General features: G+C 38.5%; 1 protein-coding gene across 1 annotated transcript in view; it reads left to right on the plus strand.

Annotated features, from left to right (window-relative positions):
- The first annotated feature begins 3,981 nt into the window (after nucleotides 1-3,981).
- The window catches only part of LOC127165564 (voltage-gated potassium channel subunit beta-3), a 53,850-nt gene continuing 42,141 nt past the window's right edge, over nucleotides 3,982-15,690 (plus strand). Inside the window, exons 1-2 of the mRNA XM_051110311.1 lie at nucleotides 3,982-4,027; nucleotides 4,641-5,011. Of these exons, the coding sequence (XP_050966268.1) occupies nucleotides 4,722-5,011 (290 nt within the window). The 5' untranslated portion in view covers nucleotides 3,982-4,027; nucleotides 4,641-4,721. The remainder of the gene's footprint in view (nucleotides 4,028-4,640; nucleotides 5,012-15,690) is intronic.

A 15,690-nucleotide genomic window follows, 5' to 3' on the forward strand; every position in this document is an offset into this window, starting at 1 on the left:
TGACTGTGGCAAAGTGTGGGAAAAATATCTTAGACTGAAAAAAACTGTTTTTGTCAAAATCAAACAATTAAAAAGCTGCTGCTGATAGAGAAACCGGCAATGCATAGACAAGAACAGACAATAAACCAAAGCAAACAGGGGGTTTAAATACACTGAGCAGACCAAGGTAATAATTAATACACTGGCTTAAAGCAGGGAGTAATTGGTCAAAGAAGTGCATGATCAGAAACTACAACAACTAATGGCAGGTATACATTCCAGTGAAAACAAGGACCAAAAAGGGGACAGAAATGATTACCAACAATGTCCAAAACTCAGAATCCAAACCTGACATCCTCACACTTGACCACACTTCAATAAATTATTCAGGTGCAAGGGATTATGGGAATCCCCATAGCCACTTGCTTCTCCAGTGGATGCAATATAAACAACATGAAGTTCAAATGACTTTAGTGCTTCAAAGATGATTCCACTTTACAGTTCACAGGTTTAACAAGAATATGGACAATCCTATTTATTTCTTGTGCAAAAATGTTGTATAAATGAAGGTCTGCAAAATAAATTTACAAAGAAAAGAAAAACTGTATTAAATACTTCACATCTTTAAAGTATTTTGCTTTTTAGCACACTTAAGTATGCTTTTAAAAATGGCAATAAATATTCCAATAGTCAAATTACAAGTCTTACTTTAAAGTACATTTTAAATCATGTTTTAATAATCTTTTGTCATGCTTTAAAAGTACACTTATTTTGTTGTGTTGACTAACACATAAGGCACATGTCAAATAGAATATAAAATAGAAATAGAATTAGAATTCTAATGTATTTGATTTTACTTTACTAAATTTCTGTACTAAATTGCAACTTCATTACACGTTACAAAAAGACAATGTAAAAAATTATAAAATTACATATAAAAGATGCAATTATGCCAGTCAAAAAGCAATCTAAACTTCAGGCACTTGCATTTAATAATTAAAAAAAAAGAACTATAATACATTTTCATTTAATTGCAGTTACATGCAATTAAATGTCTAAAAATATTACATTCAGTTAACCCTTTAACTGTCACTCCCATTTTTTAACACAGACATAAAAATGCACTATCCAGACTTAAATTTTTATAATTCATGAATGAAAACATTTTGTGATATGCTTTTGATGTACATATTTTGTGGTAATGCAATGTCTGATTTAATGCCCTTCAATTTTGAGATGTTAAGTTTTGAACTGATATATAATTTCTTATGATTTCTAAATTGTGATAGGGAAAAAGGCGACAAAGAAAGTCTTTTGTGACAAAGGTCAGAACTCATGTTATGATGTCGATTTTAAGTTGCACTCTTGACATATATTAATCTATTACTTTTCCTATATAATTTGTAACACAAAAATATGGTAAAATATCTTTTTAGGAGTCTTAGACCTTTCCAACAATGTATAGTTTAGGATTTATTTGTAATATGGTGAAGTAAACTTGGGCGTCCCACAGAGGGGACGGTGACAGTTAAAGGGTTAAGTATATGCTTAAGTATATATGAAGAGTTCAGATGCAAAACCGGCTAAATCCATCTGACGTCTTTCTTTAAAAAATGCATTTTTATCAGGCTCAGATGTATATGTTTCTATGTAAGTACCGGTACTTCTGATTGGGCTGAGGCTGGTATTTTAGCGAGTTTAAAGAAAATGTAGTTGATGGATGTATAATATGTGCCGAGAGCATTCACTCACTATCATTATCTCATTTTTGACCGAGATGGCTTTTAGCTGGTTTTGCATCTGAACTCTTCATATTCATATATTATTTCTATAATAATACTCTTTTAAAATGTACTCCTTTCTCTCAAGGGTACATCTTGATATATTCATGTAAAAGATATATTCTTTATAAACAAGTCTTTTGCGCATGTTTTCGGGATGTGATGAATAGATGAATAGAATGCAGAGCTTAAAGCTGGAGCTGTGCTGAGTTCAACAGATTAATCGCTGTGAATCTGCTGCAGTCTATTACACTGCTCTCTGGTCTCTCATCCCCTCCCAATCCCTCCTGTGTCCTGTGACACAAATGGGACAGAGAGCAATACATCTGTGTGTGTGCGTGTGTGTTTGTGTGCTCAGTGTTCGATAGAGAGGCTGTTGAAAAACTATCCAGAGGAAAATGCTACAGTATGACAAATGGAGTTCATAATGTCTCATTTAAGTCTCAACTTTCTTTCAGATGTTTTTTTTCGTGATGCTACACATGTAATCACGTCCCTCCTGCATTTGGCACACAGAAGGATTGCAATAGAAAGACTGTGATATTGCACAAAAGTTTATTTCAACTTCACATTTTACATCCACACACTTACATTCAATGCATGCATACATTGATATTTCATATACGGGAGGTTTACAGAAGAGTGGATCATTTCACTCAGTCTGTTATTCTGTGACTTGCAGCACATGCTGATTCTGCTTTGGCTTCCTTTTGAATATACATAAATAAAATGCAATGAAATGAACGTGGATAGCACATGAGAAATATCTGAGTTCATACTGAATTTGTGATTTTGTTTGGTCTCTGTTAGACTTACAAACTGTAGTCTGTTACTGATTAGTGATTACAAATTACATGATGAAAGTTGTAGTCAACAATGTAATCTAGATTGCTTATTTTAGGTAATGTATTCTGACTACTTTTGGATTACTTTTATACTATTTTTGTTTAGAGATTGAAATGGGGTTATTGTTATAGGGGAAAAAAAGAACAGAGTATATAGAGTAAATGTCCATTAACCAACACTGGAGAACATGCAAATGTGTTGTTGAATTTGACTGATTTTTCGCATGCACCTGTGTTCCTTATTATCCCTTGTGTGTTAGTTCCTGGTTGTTCAGTTCTGGTTTGTTGGGTCTGCTAGTAATGTTCGTGAGTTGGATCATCCCAGTGTTTCTACATTAAAGACTGTTATATATATTCCCAGACTCCTGCATTCTCCCGACAACTATGAAGCGTGACACAGTAAATATTCATGTACATTTTTTTAGGTTTTAGGTCAGTGGGTTTGATTGGCAAAAAAGTTTGGGAATCACTGCATCAAATGAGCAAACATTAATAAACATGAAAACAGCAATGACAAGGTCAAAGTCTTCCACATTTTAAAAACAAATATACATATATTTAGTTACACATCTGCAGTGTTTAATAACTTGTGTAATTATAACCTCATACATGGTGTAATTTATTGAGAGGTGCTTTTGTCCTGCAAATCGATTTACATGACATTTAGATGGCCATTGTATATTGTGGATACTCACTGTATTCAATACGACACACAGTAGAACTTCTTAGAAAGTAAAATTTATCATGAATCACAAATCATGAATAATTTACTGACACTGATCAAGTACTCCACCAAAAAGTACATGTAATCTGATTATGAGCATTTTAAAACGTAGTATAATCAAATTACAAAGAAAACGTTCTGATTTCTGATTGCATAATCCAGTAATCAGTAACTACCCAGTGCTGTCTAGGAAAATCAACAGAGTTGTAAAGCAGATTTAATTTGTGTCTTTATTCTTTCTATATGGAGACATGCATCTGTACTTATACCATACTGAGTACTGTATTTACTTCGTATCCTATTCTACCATATTCTGTGTCTAGTCCTTTGAGAGAGCTACTGTTTGTAGATTATGCCAGAGAAATCATTTATGTCAAACGTCCATTTTTATAATTAGATCTGCGTGTGGTATTTTTGGTTTACCGTTGGATGTCAGTCTTTTGTTGTGTCATGTCTTTTTTAGCGTCTGCTTTCCTACATCCTGCGTTTGAGATGTTGGATGAGGGAGGGGTGACCTGGTCACTTTTCATCCAATGCTTTTTTTTTCCCCAATGCAAGCTGTTTGTGCATTAGTCTATGTGTGTGCGTGTGTGTGTGTTTTAAATCTAAATGACATCATTGTAAATCCCCTGTCATCTTTCATTCCAAAGAGCGAAAGAGATCGGGAGAAAAAGAGGGAAAGAGCAAAAGAGACAGAAGTAAGAAAAAACTGCATTTTTCTGAGATTTGTCAAATTTCTTGAATTTATAAACTTAATTTAACTGGATTGATTGTATTTGTTGTTAATCTGTTATTTTTAAGCATCATATTTAATCATCATTAAGGTTTATGTTTAAAGCATCAGCAAAAACATTACACTATTTTCACTATTATGAAATTAGAAAAATGACATTAAATCAGGAGATATTCTTTTACAGCAAATCTTATTATTTTCACAATTTTGATCCTTAAGTAAATGCATCTTGTTTTTTTTTTAAAGATTGTATAGATATATTGACTAGAAAATGAAACTTTTACTACAAAATTAGAAATTTAGAGAGTAGAAAATGTAGACAAAGATTTTTTACAGTGCAAGAGAAGATGTTTTAAAGGGAATGTGTGTGTGCTTTTTGACAGTGATATGTACAGATGTTTTGGCACCATTTTCATAATGTAAAAGAACAAACATCCAGGCTGGGACCTTTTCTTCCTTTTGTCTGTGTGCGTTTCGGATAAATGTGGCATCTCCAAATGATATATTTAATTTTGGACCTACACCCTGAAACTTTGTTCTTTGCTTTTTTTGCTTTTCTTTTATCTTTGTGCATTTAGTCCTGCCCGTTGAAGTGTGTCTAAATACTCAACTGAGAGCCCAAACCGAGGACGAACGCAAACCAAACCTAACCAAGCAACATGGCCATGTTTGGGAGTCGTGGGGCGAAGGGGGGCAAGTTCTCTGTCGAGGACCTGTACGGGATCAGCAAGAAGCCCAAAGCCTCATCTGGGCCGGCAAGCAGCGCTGGGGCAAAAGGAGCCGCGCAAGGCCGTGGGAAGGGGCAGAAAGGAGAGACGGACGCCCTAGCCTCTCAGATTCTGGAGGCGGCGCACAGACTGGTTGAACGGCGGCGTCTCGAGCTTTACCTGAGGGAGTGTGGCCTCAGCATCAATGACTGCCAATCAGAGAGACAAGCCATGCTGTACCGGTAAGTGAGGAGCTGTGCGGCTCTGTGTGTGTGTGTGTGTGGAAGTGTTTGGGGAAATGCACTCTCAGTGGTGTCAAAATGTCAAACCTGATAAAGTGAAAGTGAAAGGATAATAAATGAAGGTGGATAAAAATGGAGGTAACAGCAGCAGAACAGAAGCTGCATTCATACTGTCTGCTGCACAGTAAACCATATGTGTGATAGTGTGATACACAGTTGTTATGCGAACACACTATGTTGCATATTTAATTCAGTAAGCAGCATCGTTTTGTCACCAAATATGGTCGCTTTGGATTTTAAAGGTAAATCAACATTATTTAGCTTGTGAATTGCTGGAAACTAGCTGCATTTGTACTGTAATTTAATAGATTTTTTTTTTAATTGTAAAAACTGTTAAATATGCAGTGATAATTGTTTCTGACACTAGTTAGCTAGAATTGCTTCATTTTTTCTCACATTACCTCACTATGTTGCATGTTTACATTCAGTGAGTGTTGTTCAGTTATCATCTTGGAATAGTTATAGTTATTTTGCTTTTAAAAAATAATTTTGTTTGGTCAAGACACTCAAAATACTGTACACTCTTAGAAAAACATGTGCACAAATTGTGCAAAAAACAATCTTATTTACCCTAAAAGGTGTGTATTTGTCCCTTCTTAGGGGTACATTGCCTTTAAATGGCACCTATTAAGCAAAATTCACTTTTACATGTTGTTTGAACATAAATGTGCACACAACCACCCTATAATGATAAAAATCAAATTAATCCTCATAAATCATAAGCAGTGTTTCAGAACAAGCTGTTCGCACAATCTATACAAAGTGACATCACACTTTACAGGCCCCGCCCACGATGGTTGATAGAGTCCGCCATGTTTATCTTCACGCTAGAGCATTTAAAAGCAGCATTCAAGTAAGAAATGTCTTATTGAGGCTATAGAAGTCTTATTGTTTTTATTTTATTGTTTGGGTCATATTATCAGCATAGACAGCAGTACAGGTACTGTATATTATCCTGCTATCACTTAATACATTGCTCTAATATAAACATGTGATTTATTTCCCATCTGTTTACCTTCCCTACTAAAAAGTAATAGATTTATTTTATACAAAGTAGTTCAAGTCTATTAACATATTTACTGACATATCGCCTGAGACGTACTGATATAAAAATTGTAATTAAACTTTATTTGGAGTACTACTTGTGCACAGTGCACATTTCTTAACATTAAGCCATATTGTCAGAGATTCCACGGAGCCTCAGTCACCAGCCACCACACACAACAGATCGCACTCACCAGAGTTTTAATCACCTGCACCTGCTGACTACAGTCAACTCACCCTATAAGTACGCTCCTCACACTCCAACGTTTTGTTTCCGTCGTGTCATGGACCCCTTCTCCCGTCCCGAATACACTCGGCACTTCCGAACGCTGGCAGCGACCAGTGGATGGAATGAAGCTGCCCTTCTAAGTGCCTACAGGCAAGGTTTGGACACTCGAATTCATGCTCAAATGGCTGTTTACGATGACACTGTTGGATTGGAGAACTTTATGCAGAGAGCCACTCGAATCTCTCAACGCCTGTGCGCTTGCCATACCACCAAAGCCGCTCACCAACTTGCAGCACCCACCACCAGCCCTCCAGTACCAGAGCCCATGCAGTTGGATTCCACTCGTCTCACACATGCTGAACAGACTTGCCACCTTGCAGCAGGACTCTGCTTATACTGTGTTGCATCGGATCATTTCATCAAGGTCTGCCCTGTTATACCCCCAAGCCCAGCGGTGAGCAGTGTTGGGGAAAGTTACTTTTAAAAGTAATACATTACAATTTTGTATTACTCCCTGAAAAAGTAACTAATTACATTACTGAGTTACTTTTTATGGAAAGTAATGTGTTACTTTTGCGTTACTTTTTAAATCTGGGCAGGGCTTGTTTTTAATATGAAACAATTCTAATGTAACAGCCCTTTTAAACCAAAAGTGAAATGAATTCACCTCAGGCTAAACGAAAAGTACATTTATGCAGGAGATCACTCTCCAGCTATAAAAAAAAACGAAGCACAAATGTTAGTATATCTAAAGTAATTTGCTTATTAGTATGGTTGAATAGCATCATCGAAGGTCAGCAGCAAAGACACTGGTTAATAAAATAGGATTAAATGCATAAAGGATATTTGTTTTATTTAACATTTAATTATTGCAGGGTTGTGTCATATTTTGAGTTTGCACTTTACTGTTTTTATTCATTTTGAGGAATACTGAATCTGTTTTTTTGTGAGTGAGAAAAATTAATGCATGTTCACATTTAGTCTAGATACAGTAACATCATGTTTACTCCCAATTTCCCGACAGGAGACTTGTCAATCAATAAATGGGGAGAAAAGTAACTGGTGTTACTTATTTGAAAAAGTAACTCTGATATTTTCTTAGAAATTCAAAAGTAATGCATTACTTCAATAGTTAGTTGGAAAAAAAGTAATATTATTACATAACTTGCGTTACTTGTAATGCATTACACCCAACACTGGCAGTAAGTACCCTTTAGATTGAACCCTAAATTGCCTCACTCTCCTTGTTATCAGTACAACTACTCACCCCAGACTATTCTGTTACAGTTCCTGTCCTCGTCGACTCCAGCTCCTCAGGCAATTTCATATCACAAGATCTTCTGAGACGACTCCATCTACTTCATACATACCAGGCTCAGGAGCTCAGAGTCGAGACAATTCAGGGAAAACCACTTGGGCATGAGCGGGTGAGATTCTGCGCTCCCCCAGTGAAACTCAAGATTGGCAACTTACATGAGGAAAACATCACCTTTCTGGTGTTGGAGGCCAACAGAGGATATTATCCTGGGACGCCCCTGGCTCATACTCCATTCTCCAGATATCAGATGGGACTCCTGTGAGGTTACTCGCTGGAGTGAGTTCTGCCATCAAAACTGTCTTACCGCCATATCCAGACCTGTCAATTCCCTCCGCAAGGTATGGATTGCATCCACACACATCAAAAATCCAGGACCACAGGATTCTCCCACAGTCCTGTCTGATTATGAGGCGTTCCAGGATGTCATGAGCAAGCAGGCTGCCATTCATCTTCCTCCCCACCAACCATGGGACTGTGCTATCGACCTGCTGCCTGGTGCGAAACTCCCAAATAGTAGAGTTTATCCCCTGTCCATCCCGGAGTGCAAGGCTATGGAGGAGTACATCCAGGAGGCTCTAAACCAAACATTCATCTGACCTTCCACCTCACCAGCCGCCTCGAGTTTCTTCTTCGTGGGCAAGAAAGTCGGGGGGTTGTGGCCATGTATTGATTACTGTAATTTGAACTCCCAGACGGTGAAGTAGCCATACCCACTTCCCATGGTCCCAGCCGCTCTCGAGGAATTCCGTGGGGCACGCATCTTCTCTAAGCTGGAAGGCGACGGCTTTCATTACACAATCTGGCCACTATGAGTACCTCGTATGGCCCGGCCAATGATCCGTCCATCATCCAGGGATTTATAAACAAGGCGTTCCGGGAGTTTCTCCACAAGACCACAAGAATCTCCAATATCTCTATGATGCAAAGACGGGCAGGCTTTATTCTTCACCCATCTTAATTTCACAATGACCTACTGTCCTGGAAATCATAACTGTAAAGCTGATGCTCTATCCCGCCTGCATTCTCCAGACTTACCTTCAGAACCGGAACCAATCCTTCCTCTAGCCCTGATTGTAAGCTCCATCCAATGGAACATTGATGATGCTAGCCGAGCTGCCACTCTCTCCGAACCTGCTCCACTGGGAGGTCCAGAATGGAAAATTTATGTTCCCACGACCCAACGCCAATCCCTTTAGTCCACAATGTAGTGGACATCCAGGCAGCGAACAGCCCTCTCGCTCCTCGGTACTGGTGGCCCAGTATGTCCCGTGATGTCAATAGGTACGTCCAGAGTTGCTCAGTCTAGCCATGTCTAAAACTTCTTGTCATCTCTCTGTAAGCAAGCTTGTGCCCCTACCCATACCACAGAGGCCCTGGTCCCACATAGATATAGACTTTGTCACCATTCTACCCAACTCTGAAGGACATACCTGCATTTTTGTCACAGTAGATCGCTTCTTAAAGGCCTGCCGGCTGATTACACTCAAAGTTTGCCTACTGCTTTAGAGACTTCTTAGTGCCTGTTTAATCATGCATTTAGAAATTATGGTATTCCTGAGGACATTGTTTCTGACCGGGGCCCACAGTTCATTTCTCATGTTTGGAAAGCCTTATTCCACCTGCTAGGGATCACTGAGCAGAAGATCCAGGAACTTGGACATTACCTCCGGGCTGTCAAGAAGATCAACACAGCTGGAGCCATGTCCTCCCCTGGACCAAGTACACAAAATTCTCTCCAACAGAACACCACAGGACTCCGTTGCATACTCTACTACCAACCCCCACTCTTCCCATGGACAAAACAGCCTTCTGAGTTTCCAGCTGTGGACTACTGGTTCCGAGCAAGCGAGAGAGTGTGGGACTCAGCTCATGTCCATCTTCAACGTGCAGTGCAGAGACATAAGACCCACACAGATGCCCGGCATTCCTCTACTCCCACTTACCATCCCGGAGATAAGGTATGGCTGTCCACCTGGGATCTGTGACTCCACCTGACCTGCAAGAAGTCCCCGCTACATTGGTCCGTTCATGATAGTTAGGCAGATAAATGAGGTCACCTACCCAGGTACAGAATTCACCTCCACATTTCCCTCCTTAAACCTTGCTGCCCTCTGCACCAGGAACCACAGCACGTACAAACCTTTTCCTCCAGAGGTTCTAGATCAACCATCAATATATTAGGTCAGAGATATCCTGAACTCGTGGCAACGAGGTAGCCCGAGGTGCTGTTTGGTAAGGATATGGACCAGAGGAAAGATCCTGCGTGGTCCGGGACAACATCCTTGACCCCATGCAGATAAAGGAGTTTCATTGCAATCAAAAGCCATTTGAGGGCATCAGGAGCCTCCCCTGGAGAAGGGGGTGATGAGCCTCAGTCACTAGCCACCACACACAACAGATCACACTCACCAGAGCTCTAATCACCTGCACCTGCTGACTGCAATCAACTCACCTCTATAAGCACACTCCTCACATTGCCATGCCGGCTGGTCTACTGTTCACATCCCTGGTATGCTTACCTGTGGATACTTGCCTCAGACACTGTACTCCTTTGTTCTTGTCCAACGATCTTAGCAACGCCTGCAACAAGAAACATAACCCGTCAACAAACAGCTAAGAACTCTTAAGCTGTCCATTGTGTTTAATTCTCACCTGCAGTTACTTCATACAATCTGCAGCCTTGAACCTGTGAATTAAACCCGCTCATTGGATCACTTACCTGTTGTCTCTGGCTTCATCTATGACTAGATAAACTTGTGTGTATTTGATAGTTTAAGCGCAATAAAACATAAAAGAACCTAGTTTAGTACTCACATGTGTGTGACAGCCGCTTCCTAATCGTGTGCTTCGATGTGTGCGCTTAAAAAACTATCTATCAGCAATTTAAACTGATATGGCTTTAAAATGCATGATTTGAAACGTGATAGACATGATAATCAAAACCAAACCAATTTTTTTGCCGGTGTATCTTAGCTATGAGTTGTAAAGGCAAGTCCTGTTCTGCAAAAAGGGGGCGGGGAGCAGCAGCTTATTTGCATTTAAAGAGACATGCACCAAAACAGCCTGTTTCTGCTGAAACTTCACAGACACTTTCTGTGGGCACCCGAGACTTATATTGCATCTTGTAATAAGTGGCATAATAGGTGCCTATAGTTTTTCCTCTACTGTAGCTCTGACACTGTTAAAGGCTGAGTTGAACACAATGCATTTTGGGATGCAGTGGATTTCTGGTTATATATTGCATATTTCTGGCAAATGTAATTTTTCCAAGCATGTAAGAAAGCTGCATTTAATGCACAGTGTACTTACTGCAGAAAGAGAAAGACGAGTATGCTAGAACATACCACCATATCCTTATAACAAGGATCACTAATCAAAAGAAACACTGAGACACTTCTGGCATAATGGCCATTTTGTGAAGTTTATAATACTTGATCCTGTTATAATTGCACCACAAATCCCATAAGGCTGTTCTGTGTCCCCAGGTGATTAGTTCTATGCAGGTTGCCATGGGAACTGCCGGCCGTGCTCAAGGTTCGCTGGTTTGAGGCTCAGGGGCTACAGTGTCCTTATATAGCCTGAGAGAACGCAGTGTGTGTGTTTGTGTGTGAGTGTGAAAGAAGGACAGGCCTCTGTGGCCCGACTGGTGTCAGGTGTGGTGCATTATGACATCTCACTTCAGTATGAATTCATGTGAACTCCACAGTCAAAACACAATGTGAAATGATTCTTTAAGCTCAAACTGCAGAGACAATGCAAAAAAAAAAAAAAAAAAAAAAAAAAAAAAAAGTAATTTAGTAATTTAGAGGCTGATTTGCCTGAAAAGTGTAAATACTGTGACTGCAGAGATTTTGTTTGAGCATCCCGACACATTCATATTGGTATACGACATGAGTCTGCCCAAAAAGAATATAATGTAGAATATATATTTTAACATTCACATACCAAAATATTTCAAAATGTATTTCAGTTGTAAAAATTTCTTACACATTTCTTACAGTAGCCTACAATTAGGCTAAATGCAAATGTGAATGGAAAAGCCTACTAGAGGTCAAAGGTAAAATTATAATTATTTAATGAAGGTTATTTTTTTCCCCATATATTGTAATATTGTAATTTTTTGGAACATTGTACAATATGTTCCTTGTATATTTTGTATTAATTTTTTATTATTTATTTTTAATATTTTATTTTTATTCAAATGTTATAGACAGCATTTTTTTTCCTTTAATAGTGACATGTGAATGTAGTTCCTACATCCATACATTATAAATGCATTATATTTATGTTTTTAAAATGTATTTTCCATAATAACAAAAAAATGGTCAAAAATATATTGGTTGAATACATATTTACATAAATATATTTTAAAACTTAAATATTTATTTATTCATTCATTCATTCATTTGCTATATGGGTCGAGCTGGACTATCTATTTTTTTATTAAAATAAATAAATAAATAAAAAATCTGGCCGAAATATAGTTTAAATATATATTTAATATATTAATATGTTCTAAACGGTGAGGCTCAATGAAATATATCAATATATTTATTTGTTATTTATTTTTATTCAAATGTGTTACATTTGTTAAAGACAACAAATTAAGTTTTTTTTCACATGTGAAGTATGAAAATATACTTTCTTGGACTGACATATATGTGAATGCTTTTAAAAATAGATTTATATATTTTTTAAATCTATGTAAAAATATAGACTAGATGGTGAACATGCAGAAAGCAGAGGCTTATGTTTAGCAGCTTAAAGAGAAAAAAAAACAGAGAGGGCAATGAGTACCACAGGGATGCTGAGGATCTGGAAGATGAGTGACAGAAAAAAACGTATGAGACAAAACAAAATGTCTTGAGTTTGTGCAGCATTTGTCTGACTGCATACGCCGCTGTTTGAAGCGTCTGCGCACGTGTGTGTATCTGTGTATGCTTTTATATTATCGCATATTGTGTTTTCTCCAGATGGAAGCACTTAAAAGCTCTGTCTCTCCAGGGGGGACAGCGATCTGTTTCCAGTTCTCCTCTTTTGAAAAACATATTCTTACTCCCATGAATAATTGACATGCAGTTCTCTTTGCTGTCCACTGGAGGCCATGCAACAGATTTATTGAAGGAAAGCAAATGAGAATTAAATTGTTTTTCACTCTTTGTTTAATGCGGTTTTACTCTTTGAAATTAGATCAAGAAAGAAAGTGGAGCTTTACGTCCTCTGATAAATCCCTTCACGCTATCAGTCGAGACCTACTTTTGTCATTTTCTGCCAATTAATTTGCAATTATATCTTAATTATGCTTTTAGTAGGACACACCTTACAGGCAAATAAGAGGGCATATTCTGTCTTTCTTTCCATCCTTCTAACGCCATATGGACTAATTCGCAAACCAGGTGCTTTGTGCTCTGATTCCACAAAGCACATGTTCAGTCACCGCACCTCACGTTGTTTGCAGCTGAGACAACTATCTGAAGCCTAACAGAAGTACAATAGGGATACGATGAGCTTTATTTTAGTGGCTTGCTCAGGGACACAGCAGTGAAAATTCATGGATCACCTCTGACACAGCTGTGAACACCTTAATCACAGCATTGCTGCACACATCGGCTTATAACATGGCCAGTTTGAGCAGAACAACATCTAATGTTTCTTTTTTCTTTTTTTTTTGAGAGTAAATCTTACAAATGATGCCATGTCCATATCATACTTTATCTCAAAATACAAAATTAAAAAGGTAAGAAATAATAATTTAGTATTTTCTTGTCAGTGCACTCACCCACCTTAATTGTCATGAACATAACAAATGTAAATAATTGCTTTCTTATTACCATATAACATAATATTTAAAACATAAAGTAGTCATGATGATATTGGCTGTGCAGGCTGGTTAAAAGTGTGTCCGGACTAGATATGCATTTACAAACTTTTGTAAAAGAAATGGGTGGTTCTGCAGAGCTCAGCCATGGTACTGTGATAGGGTGCAACCTTTCAAACCTACCAATTTGTGAAATGTCGTCCTTGCTAGATTTTCCATGGTCAACTGTTGTGGTATTATTGGAAATTGGAAGCTTTTAGGAACAGCAGCAACTCAGCCATGAAGCAGAAGACCATGTAAAATCACAGAGCGGGTCACCGAGCACTGAGGTAAATGGTGTGTAAAAGTCACCAACGCTTTGCTGATTCCACTGGCATCAATATCAGCATGAAAACTGTGTGGCGGGAGCTTGATGGAATGGATTTCCATGGAGCAGCTCCATCTCCAAGTGCAATGCCAATGGATGGAGTAGGAAAGCACCCAAACCACTGGACTCTGGAGCGGTGGAAACCTGTTCTGTGGAGGGACCAATCACACAGGGGGTTGGGCTTAGAAAGGGACATCTTGACTCGGGCTGCCCCCTAATAGTCGGCTAACCGTTAGTCGACGAGAAGAGGCTTGGTCGACCAAAAATGTAATAGTCTCTTAGCCACAGAAAAGAAATTTTCCCAGAAAGTGGCAAAGTCACACAGTCTGTGACGGACAGATCGTTAATGGCTGGTCTATGTAGTAATACAGTACATCGGGAAGGACATCCAAACACTCACCTATCATTTATCGACCTCAAATATGGCTTATCAATATGTAAGTAAAAAATGTGCGCTATTGAAGTGTCTGTGCGGAGTGTGGGAGCTGAATAGCAGCGTGCTCACTGCATGACAAATGGTGGCGGCAGTGCGCTCACTTGCTCTTAAAATACATTTTTGGTCATCCAGATAAAATTAATAGACATCTTTCGAATCTGTTAAGAGTCTATGTGTATTTGGTTGCTTTTAGAATAACAACGAAACGCTGCACTTTTGTAAAATAACGAAAGCAGGCAGGATGCACTTTCTGCCGTCTCTGTCTCAAGCGTGAAACTTCAAAACTCTGTCTATACTTGTCTTACAGACATGAAAAATATATCTATAGAGATCATTTTTTTCTAGTTTCAAATGAACCAATTCAAATGGAAAACAAATAATCTCAGATAAAGTAATCCGTATGAAACATGCATACAGGCGCATTACTACTGTGGAGGTGATGAGAGTGTCGCCGATTTAATTTCTTAAGACGAAAACAAAGAAAGTACTAGTTTATCAATAAATTATTAAACTGTTAATGCAGCCTCCTTACTGTTTTTCCCTGACACACTCATAATCATTACTTCTGCTGGTGTGCTGTGGCAAGCTTTATGTGTGTGCTTGAGCGCCCATTAGTCTATTTAAGCAATTAAAGGCTCATTATTATGATTTATATGGTTTATTAATAAACATGCGACTAAAGTTGTCTAATGCTTAAAATGAACAACTACTAGTCGACCAGAAATATCTTTGGTCAAGGGCAGTCCTAATTTTGACATTATGGACATTTTGCTATGCTTTCAACTTGTTTGGGGTAGGGCCTTTTTTACTCCAGGATGACTAAGCCCCAATGCACAAAGCAAGGTCTATAAAGACATGGTTGTCTTACAGAATTCTTGAGAACAAAATGAATGCTCTACTGAATGAATGGGAAAACATTCCCACAGAAAGACTCACAAATGTTGTCGAAACCCTTCAGAAGAGTGGAAGGTGTTATAGCTGCAAAGGGGAACCAACTCCATATTAATATCTGTGTATTTAGAATGCAATGTCATTATAGTCCCTGTTGGTGTAATGCTCAAGGCATCTCAGTACTTTTGTCCATAATGTGTGTGTATCTTTGTTGCCAAGTCTGCGGTTTTACTGTGGAATTGGGCTACTTTAGCACTGTTGCTGTGAGTTGTTTTTCATATCTGCGGGTTGAAGCGACCCCAATAACATGATATTTAGCTCCTGAAATTCACATTTTTCCAGGGGAACCCTGCCAAAAAAAAGTGTATCTTACCCCTTAGAATGCAACTGGGCTACTTTTGTGCTGGGTGGAAATTGCAAGGGGGGAGGGGGGCGGGGTTGTCTCACTGGCCAGTTTATTAGATACAGCTGTTCAGCTGCTTGTATCAGCCAATCACATGGTAGAAACTCAATGCA

This window comes from Labeo rohita, chromosome 5 (genome assembly GCF_022985175.1).
Source record: "Labeo rohita strain BAU-BD-2019 chromosome 5, IGBB_LRoh.1.0, whole genome shotgun sequence".
Classification (NCBI taxonomy): domain Eukaryota; kingdom Metazoa; phylum Chordata; class Actinopteri; order Cypriniformes; family Cyprinidae; genus Labeo; species Labeo rohita.